General features: G+C 34.7%; 1 protein-coding gene across 2 annotated transcripts in view; it reads right to left on the bottom strand.

Annotated features, from left to right (window-relative positions):
- Positions 1 to 2553: 2553 nt before the first annotated feature.
- Positions 2554 to 10453, bottom strand: part of cand1 (cullin-associated and neddylation-dissociated 1) — a 29607-nt gene continuing 21707 nt past the window's right edge. For both annotated transcript variants that reach the window (XM_065289837.1, XM_073814488.1), the window contains exons 12-15: positions 8163 to 8332; positions 7922 to 8086; positions 7467 to 7574; positions 2554 to 3768 (exon numbers count right to left, since the gene is read on the bottom strand). In XM_065289837.1, coding sequence (XP_065145909.1) covers positions 3544 to 3768; positions 7467 to 7574; positions 7922 to 8086; positions 8163 to 8332 — 668 coding nt within the window. In that variant the 3' untranslated portion in view covers positions 2554 to 3543. The remainder of the gene's footprint in view (positions 3769 to 7466; positions 7575 to 7921; positions 8087 to 8162; positions 8333 to 10453) is intronic.

Here is a 10453-nt window from a genome sequence, read left to right as displayed (position 1 = left end):
AAGGGGAAATATAGCACCCTGCGTTCTCAGTGCACCTCCTTGTGGCTTATAACTGTTGTTATAAGATATCCAGGGCTCGCAAAATCTCTAGCCCGAGCCCCGAGGGCTACCAAAATGTATCTCCGCCCTGCCCATTGAGTATAGCGAGGAAAAAAATTATATTGTATGTAATTCGGCGTCGTCTGTCAGTCATTACTATCCTCACGTAACAAGTGAAACTGTCAGGAAGTAAAAGTATAATTAAACCCTTTATTTTACTCGTGTTCGCGTCATATGCACTGTCTCCTTTGCACGCGCTTCTCCCGGCTGTGCTCTTCACGAGTACGCGCTTAAGTTATTTCGTTTTTACCTCAGCCCTATCAAGCTAACCACAACGTCAATCACGTTTTCCGCCATTTACCTCAACCACTCTCACCGCAGAGATTCGGGGCACTAGACTGTATTAATATTAACGGTCTATGATCTTCGTCTTTAGTGTTTTACGGCTGCTCGCATCCAGTTTGTTGCATGCTTAGGACTTCATGAAGGCTTACAATGTTTTGTTTTTTACCCGCCCCCTTGAAATCAAAACGTGATTGGTCGATTTGCCCGTCACTCTCCACACCAAAACACATAGCTTGGCCTTCCCTGGGATTCATGAAGTCCTAACCAATGAATGAGCCAGATAACCGGGCCTTAATAGAGACAGACTATTCTGATTGGATTAGATGTTTTCATGACATGAACCTGACAGTAAGCTTAACGTTAGAACAGATGAGAGAAAATATATTACATGTATTGTATTAAATTGAATTAAATAGAAATTTTAAAATGTAAAAACATATTTTTATTGAATACTATATTATTTATTTGTATTATTATTATAAAAAATCTTTTTATAAATTTTTTTAGGCCTTCTCTGAAGGCGTAGAAGGCCCTGAAGGTTCCCCACTGACCTACTGTATACAGCTATTATAGAGGTGGGAGGTGAAACAACAAATACCCGAAAATTCTCGGGGCAGTCCAAATTTCAGTCAAAAGCGTTCTATTTCATCATAAACAATCTGAAAACAGGGCTTTAAGTGTAAAATACCGAACTTGTCCTTTAAGTAAAGATCATGTTCCATGAATATACCAAAAATGTATTGATCATTAATAAAATGTGTTGCTAAGGACTTCATTTGGACAACTTTAAAGGCAATTTTTTTTCAATATTTTTGTGCACCCGCAGATTCCAGCTTTTTTAAAATAGCTTTCATGATGAATAAATCCAAATAAAAAAAAAACCCTTATGATTTTGTGGTCCAGGTTTACATATATGAGGACAGTAAAAGTTGGAAAAATACCAAATATTCTATAAATTATTTATTTAACAGTTTCCTATTTTCTGTGGTTCCTATCCTTTTTATGTAAAGCTGCATTGAAACATTGTGAAAAAATGCTATAAATAAATTTGACTCGACTGTATGATTTGCTTTCTGCTGGGAAACACAAAAGATTTTAAGCAGAATGCTGATGGCTCACTGACTTTGTTATCTTGAAGAATTTCTGTGTAATATCCCAGGTAAAAATAAAGTATACTTGAATGTACTAAAATTATCCTGCAAGTATATGTTTGTGCAAAATAAAAGTGTAAAAGCTATAGATTAAAAACAACTTTTAAACTAATTAAAAGTATAAACTCTAAAAATGCTGGGTTGTTTTTTAAACCAGTGTTTGGTCGAAAAGAGACAAGCACATCCGTTGGGTTAAAGTTGACCTATTTCATTGCTAAAAAACATTATTTTGGGTATTTGGTGTAATACAATGTGTTCGCATGGTTTATGGCTCAAAAAACACATTTTTTGAAAAGCGTTGTGTCCCTGATTGGCCAGCAAATCTGTACGTTGTGATTGGCCTGAATACCTCTGACATCAGCTGGAAATGTGACGCTCCTTACCATGTTTGAAAGATTCGCTCACAATGCAATGATAACTGGAGTTAACTTACAGGCTGAGACCAAAGTGGGAGGAATTATGATAATGTCGGTCTTGTCTACATCACCAATCCCAGGAAGTGAACTGTTGCCTACAATCCATGTGTTTGTTGTAGTCCAAGAAAAGAGATTTACGTTGAAGACGATAACTCGCATCATTGTTTACTTTGGGGTTTGTACCTTTGCATATCGTTTACATGTACTAAAACACACTTAGACACCAAAGGAAATTTAAAATCGGGAATTGGATAATACCTGGGCTTTAAATTAAACCAGACAATGTTATATTTGACTCAACAATGGGTTAAAACAACCCAACAAGCTTTTTGACCCAATGCAAAGTTGAAAATAAGCATTTTATGGAGTATAGTTCTACTTAAGTGCACTTGAATAAAATATATTAAGAACAAAATGAGTGCATGAAAAAAGTACATTTTGGTGCACTTTTAACCTGAGTATTAATTTAAACCTTCTTTACAAGCTATTGTAAGGCTTTAAAACATTATTGCACGAGTCACTTGAACTACCATTATGATTAAAACTAAAAAGATTTTAGCTATAAACAGAAAAAAAATTGTTTGCAAGAACACAAGGGCAAGAACATGACAGAATGTTTATTTTTGGGTGATCTATTCTCTTTAAAGCAACCCAACGGATGTAAATATCGAGAGCAACACCCCTTACGGCATCAGAATACAGTCTAGCACCTGAAGAGAGAATATTTTCCACTTGTTTTATTCACATATGTGCGTTCCATACAGGGCAAATATTTCCTCATAACAATATTTCATGTCATTTCACCTCTAAATGCTTGAGCTAAACAAAAACTGTCAACAAGTAAAAAAGAAAAAGATTATGCAAACTGTGTGCAGCTGAATTCTCGTTTATCTGGAGGTGTGACGCATGCCAATGACTCGAAATTTTGCAAACGGCGGGAATGTAATGAAATGTGATGAAGAAAAAATAAAGTACTGTTAACTATTCCACACCTCTTCGGGATAATATTCCTAATTTGCTCTGTATTTGCCAACAGTAAAAAGAGATGATGTTTAAATCGTACAAAAACCTAACTAGTTTGATAAGCAAATGGTCCTGAAATCATTCAAGCCCATCGAGTGCTATCGTTAACCCCGTGGATCCCAACTTGATTGGTCTGCAGTCTAGAAATGCAAAGAACAAATCTCCCATATTAACACAAATATTGCGGTCCACTTTTACGCAATCAACTCATTTCAGATGATCGGTCCCTCCGCGCCACATTTCCGAAAGCCGCGTGCATGTGGAGGTACCTATGGATCCTCTGGAATTATGAAAATTACCAACAAAAAAAAAGATGTGAGGAATGGAAAACTATGATCAACTGAAGCGATTTCCTGTCGCTTATAGAAAAACAAATAATGTGGAAATAAGCTTCGAAGCTTAAGAGAATAAATGTCTGTCCTTTCGTAAGTTTTTCTCATTTTTTTATTATTTTAAATTTTCTTTTCCTCCTATTCTGGATTCAGTGCAATGCATGGAACAATACAAGGGTCCCCAGGGGCGGTTTTCTTTGTGGATTTTTTGGGAGCGACGTTGATTGGTGCGGACGCTTAACTGGTGTCCATGGATTCCATGTTGGCGCTGGAGGAGTCCCTCTGGATGCTGTCAAAGATGGCGGCTAGCTCGGGGTTGGAGCTGATCTGAGACTGGAACTCGCTCATCAGGGGGCTTTTTTCCGCTTCTGGGATGGTTAGCAGAGCTACCACCGCCCGCATGGCCGATCTCTTGAGCTCGTCCTGTTTCTCAAACTCTTGCTTTACAGAGTTCGCCTTTACCTGGGGAGAAACGATTGTTTTGAGTAAAAGTCAACTATGCATTTGGCAGATGCTTTTATCCAAAGCGACTAACAGTGCATTAAAAAGTACAACTTAAATTTAAAGACATATAATAATACAATATATACTAAAAACAGCTGGCTATTTTTTTAAATGATTTAAAACGAACAACTACTCTGTCACAATGTGTTGGATAGCAAAACAATCTTTAGTTTACACAGTCTGTTTTAACTAACGTTAGGCGTCAGCATTTTTTTAAGTAATTAAGCCCACATTTAACGTTACCAGATCCGTCAGATACTGTAGGTCAGTTAGTACAGTTTACTGCTGAACAACTTATTTTGTCGAAGTGAAATAACACAGAAATCGAACAGTCCGCTCCGACAGTCCGCTCACAGTAGCTGTCAATCATAAATGTCAATCATAACGACACACCCCATTTCTATAGCATCAAATTACTAGCTAAAACACAATCGGAAATATATTCATAATTATCTCCTTTTGTCTTCTCTCGATTTTCTGATTTAATAATACAATTAGGGCTGCAATTAATGATTATTTTCATAATCGATTAATACAGTGATTATTTTTGTCAATTAATCGGCTAAAAAATTATTTAGTTTTTTATACAATTAGGGTTGCAACTAATGATTATTTTCATAATCGATTAATCATGCAATTATTTTTTTACAATTAATCAAATAAAAACTATTCGGTTTTTAATACAATTAGAGCTGCAACTAATGATTATTTTCATAATCGATTAATCATGCGATTATTTTTTACAATTAATCGAATAAAAACAATTAGTTTTTTACACAATTAGAGCTGCAACTAATGATTATTTTCATAATCGATTTATACAGTGATTATTTTTGTCAATTAATCGGCTAAAAATAATTTTGTTTTTTTTATACAACTAGGGTTGCAACTAATGATTTTTTCATAATCGATTAATCATGCGATTATTTTTTACAATTAATCGAATAAAAAATGCGTTTTTTATACAATTAAAGCTGCAACTAATGATTTTTCATAGTCGATTAAAGGCGTTCTAAGCGAATCTGCGAGACGTTAGTTTTTGTTGACGTTTGAATTGTTTTCAAACAGAAGGAGCATAGTTAACTCCTCCCCCTCCCTTCCGTGCTTTCATGAACGCGCCCAACCCCCACCCCCAAATCCTTCTTGTCGTTTATTGGCTGGAATACTTTGTTATGGTTTCTGTTTGTAGGTTTGGCCACTGTGTTGTTATTGCCGTTTGTGAAGCCTGGGCTGTCTACAGAGATCGCGGTTTTTTACAGTTTGATTAGCGGACAGGAAGCAAGCAGATAGTGAGGAGATGTTTGCTGTATGTAACAAAAAAAATGTATGGTCTAAAACGAGTCAATTCGCTTAGAGCACCTTTAATCATGCAAATATTTTTGTCAATTAATCGAATAAAAACATCATTTTTTTTTATTAGGGCCGCAACTAATGATTATTTTCATAATCGATTAATACAGTGATTATTTTTGTCAATTAATCGGCTAAAAAATAATTTTGGGTTTTTTATACAATTAGGGCTGCAACGAATGATTATTTTCATAATCGATTAATCATGCGATTATTTTTTCCAATTAATCGAATAAAAACATCATTCGGGTTTGTTTTACAATTAGGGCTGCAACTAATGATTATTTTCATAATCGATTAATCAGGCAATTATTTTTGTCAATTAATCGGCTAAAAATAATTAGATTTTTTTTTTACAATTAGGGCTGCAACTAATGATTATTTTCATAATCGATTAATACGGTGATTATTTTTGTCAATTAATCGGCTAAAAAACTATTATTTTTTAATACAATTAGGGCTGCAACTTATGATTATTTCCATAATTGATTAATCGGGCGATTATTTTTAACAATTAATCGAATAAAAACATAATTTGATTTTTCACTTATTAAAGCTTAATAAGGCACTAAATTAGGGCATGCACGTGTAGAAGTGCACTTTTAAAAGAGCAAAAGCCACGCACTACTACAGAGTGCTACTAATATAATCTTTTTAATCCTATATTTTAAGCCTAAAAGAAAAAATTGTGCAGCTTTTAAATAGTTGAACATCTTTAAAATGTCAAACTGTAAATAAACAAAATGAATCCCTGAGTCTGAGAACATTTTGCCACAGATTAATAAAATATTAATCTTTAGACCTTGATGAGAATTAACATTATTTGTTATTAACTAAATAAATAAGGAATTATGATATAAAAGTTATATGAATGCTATGTTACAGTCATAAAACCTGGATTTAACAGCAGAAAAACATTAACCTTCGGAAACAGTTTAAAAGTTGCCAAATTCAGACCTCCACCGCAAGGCAAAGGACCTGGCAACACTGCCTTGCTTAAACAAGCTGGTTGCACGATGAGAAAAAGCAGCACCTGATAAATGTGCCGCTTGCATTGTATCAGGAAACAGCGCCTGACTTTAATTATAAATGCACGGGTGTCTGCGCTTTCCACTGGTGATGTAACAGACCAACTAATCGATAATGAAATTCATTGACAACATTTTATAGCGATTACTTGTAGCTAGGGCTGTGCGATAATTCGATAACGATAATTTTACCGATATAAACTTTTTCGATAAAATGATAAGGACAGTTCGATAAGTGATCGATAATGTTTAAGCACTGTGCGTAATGTTGCGCGAGCACTTCCGGATGCGGCACGCGCTCTTGGTTTACAATCACAGTGACAGTCAGACTTGAAGGAGTGGAAGATGATGCAAGTTATTTATTTATTAGTAGAGACCTATGATTTTCGCGATGCGGATAACGCGGACGGAATCACGGAATCCAAATGCGCGGAAACATTTTCTTGTGTGTAATGTTGGACGCGCAAACAGGGTTCGTCAAACACAGCAGACACAGGTGCGTGCAGTATACTTTACTTTCATTCAGCGTCCGCCTTGCGCACGCACACGTCCGCCCAGCTTTAAAAGTATATTTACAGGACATTCACAAATTCAGGAAACTGAGGAAAAGCAGCAGATCCACCACTGCAGTGAATATAGTGTTTGGGTATGTGCGCTCCCACAGCAAAGTGACACCCTTGACATCCATTTATCAGCGTGTATAGCTCGTATATGTATAACACACGCGTGATCACTGAACTAAGTTTTCTTTCTTGTTTAAGTGAACATAAACAGCTGTTACTCAGTATATTGAAACTTAAAGCAGTCTGTCTTGGGTCTTAAAGGGACAGTAGTCTGCTGCTTTTGTGTCAGAAATGTGTTGATTTCATAACAAATAGATTTACATTTAATACAGATGCATTAAAACAAGATTTTAGTTTTTGTATTTGTCATGTTCTGAATAAAAAGTAGTTTAAAACCATTATTAACTGTCTGGTTTTTACAATTTTCATTCAGGAGCAAAAATCTGCCTTTAAATTTGACAGGAGTAAAGATTTGTTATTTATCATGATAATTATCGATATCGACTGATATGGAAAACATTTTCTCGATAATTTTTTGAGTCATATCGCCCAGCCCTACTTGTAGCAGCCCAAAAAAAAAGTATAAACAAAATTCAAAACTGTCACCTTCTTCACCACATGAGCGCCACAAATCAAAAATGCTAACTAACGGCTAATTTGCACTAACCGCTTAGGCACGAATCGAATTTGCAGTGTTTCTTATAAATTTTTTTACCTTTGTGGTGCACGTCGCCCTTAGAGGCTCTACGAGTCTGTCCAACCTCTGTAGCACCGCACTAGGACACAGAGTAGATAATCTGGCCAGCATAAGAAACGTCAGCATCTATAAAACACATTAATACAGAAAATAAATAACAACATTAGCTTCAACATTAGTATCTGCCTACATTAATCTTTGTTTAGCTTAGGTAGCTCTATAGCCTAACTGTTTATTTAAAGTGGAATTACAATAAAAACCTAGAAATAAAAACAGTGCACATTTTACATGTACCTAATTGCTTTGGTTTTATTATCAATCAAGTACACCTAAGAATCAGTAAAATATTTGGTCGATCCATCATGCATCACGTCTTTCATGTGACCACGCATTGAATCTTTTTGAATTAATTCACTTTTTCATCTTCTGCATGGCAAAGCGCATCTCTTCTCATGCAAGATTTATAGCTTTACCTTGATATCGTAATGGTCCTTTAGTCCGTCTTCCACGTGATTTAAGAATTCGAAGATGTCGAGTCTATCAAGGCAGCTGTCTAACAGAGTATACATGCATTCAAACGCAGCTTTCCGGATGTCTAGACCATCGTCCACCGTGTGTTTGAACGGACCCATTTCAACCTAGAACGAGACGTATATTACTTCCCTTTCAGGTTTTAGATGGCAGAAGTACAGTTAGCTTTAAACATCAGTTTACCTCTCTGATGAGTTCCTTGCGCACTTTGGTCTCATTGTACAAATGAGGCAGAACCGTGTCCAACAGGTCCCGAATAAGAGAGGGTTTGTTATGCGCTGCCGAGTTAAAGGTGACTAAAGCCACTCTTCGTACGTTGAGGTCTGGATCTTCCAATGTCTTCAAGAAATCACCTAAAATCAAATAAAATAACAATAAAAAAGTAGAAGGAAAACTTATTTACTCAAATAGAAACTTAAAGGGATAGTTCACAGAAAATTAACACGATCATCATTTTCTCACCCTGAAGTTAGGGCTGCACAATTAATCGAAAAACTAATTGCGATTACAATTACAGGTGAAACAATTACATAATCACCAAAAGCCTCAATTACAGTTGTGCTATTTCAGTGCGTCTATTTTAGATATTAAAAATGACAAGATGACGTGTCCTTTAGTCATTAGTTTTGGATTTTTACTAACAACATAACTCATATAATTATTTGTAATTTAAATGATTATATTTAGTTTTGGATGCTTCAAATTAACCACGCAGCTGCTTCACAGAAAATTATAAAACATTTTAAAATTTCAATGTAAAATCTATTAACCATAAAAAATAATCACAATTACAATATCAAGCTGAATTATCAACAATTATGTTTGTTTTGTCATAATCGTGCAGCCCTAGTTGTGTCAAACATGTATAGAGTTCTTTATCTTGCTAAACACAAAGGAAAATATTACAGAAAAAAGTTACAGATCTGGGGCACCATTCACTTCCATAGTATTATTTTTCCTACTATAAAGGTCAATGGTGCCCCAGATTTGCTTGGTTACAAACATTCTTCAAAATATCTCCATTTGTGTTAAGCAGAAGAAATACGTTTATACAGGTTTGAAATAATTTGAGGGCGAGTAAATTATTGAATTTTCGTTTTTGGATGAACTATCCCTTTATACTGCCAGGTACACAAAATTTGGCACAGCAACAATTTTAAAGGAAAACACCACTGTTTTAACATATTTTACTTTGTTCTACCTCAACTTAGATTAATTAATACATACCCATCTTTGTTTAATGCGTGCACTTAATCTTTGTACAACGCATTGTCAATGTGTTAGCATTTAGCCTAGCCCCATTCATTCCTTAGGATCCAAACAAAAGTTTTATTTTGTGCCACCATACTTCCTCATGTAACTACTCACGTAACAGTCTTTAAATAGGGAAAATATGGAGGTCTGGTGGCTTCATCCCTGTTTGGATCCTAAGGAATGAATGGGGCTAGGCTAAATGCTAACACATTCACGACATGCTGTACAAAGATTAAGTGCATGCATTGAAAAAGATAGGTATGTATTTATTTGTCTACGTTCAGTTAAGAACATAGTAAAATATTTTTTCCTTTAACAAAAGGATCAATTTTATAAGAGCATACAGCAGACACAAAAAGTGCTCTGATTTTTAAACCAACTTTTGCAACTTTTCTTATTTTAAAATATGAGATACAATAGGTGCTATACATTTTCAAAGGTAGTCTTGATTTGCTCAAACAAAACTTTTAGCTAACCAAAGGATTAGTGCTGCTCGATTATGAGAAAAATCTCAATCCGATTATTTAACATGATTACTTAATGACTGTAAAAACATGCATTTATTTATATAGTTTTACTTCAGTTTACTTGAAATTAATATAACTTTACAAACATCAACAGGCTTACACTGCAAAAAATGATTTTCAAGAAAAAAAATTCTTAGTATTTTTGTCTTGTTTTCAGTAAAAATATCTAAAAATTCTTAAATTAAGATGCTTTTTCTTGATGAGCAAAATCTAGTTTTTAGACCAAAAATATCAAATTTAAGTGATTTTGTGCATAAAACAAGCAAAAAAAATTGCCAATGGGGTAAGCAAATTTTTCTTGAATTCTTCTTGAATTTAGTGTTTAAGAAAAAAAATGTATGCACAAAATCACTTAAATTTGATATTTTTGGTCTAAAAACTACACTTATTTTCTTAAGTCGTTTTGCTCATCAAAGAAAAAACATCTTAATTTAATTTTATTTCTTGACAATCATTTTTTGCAGTGTACAATTTGACTTCGGACAGATGCGAGAGACAAAGAGGCGCCACGATGCAGCTGATGATATTTTAAACAAAAGGGACAGCTTGCCTCAGCTCGCTTAAAACGCATTAAAAAATTTTATCAAATACGTAAGGATACTTTGTGTTTGGACTATGGGCAGATTTTAGAGAGCGTGCACATGCAAGATACGGGCTTAGCTGCTTATACACGCTGGATATATAACACAAAAC

This window comes from Paramisgurnus dabryanus, chromosome 1 (genome assembly GCF_030506205.2).
Source record: "Paramisgurnus dabryanus chromosome 1, PD_genome_1.1, whole genome shotgun sequence".
NCBI lineage: Eukaryota > Metazoa > Chordata > Actinopteri > Cypriniformes > Cobitidae > Paramisgurnus > Paramisgurnus dabryanus.
The sequence above is the reverse complement of the archived record's forward strand: the minus strand, read 5'-3'. Positions and strand labels throughout refer to the sequence as shown.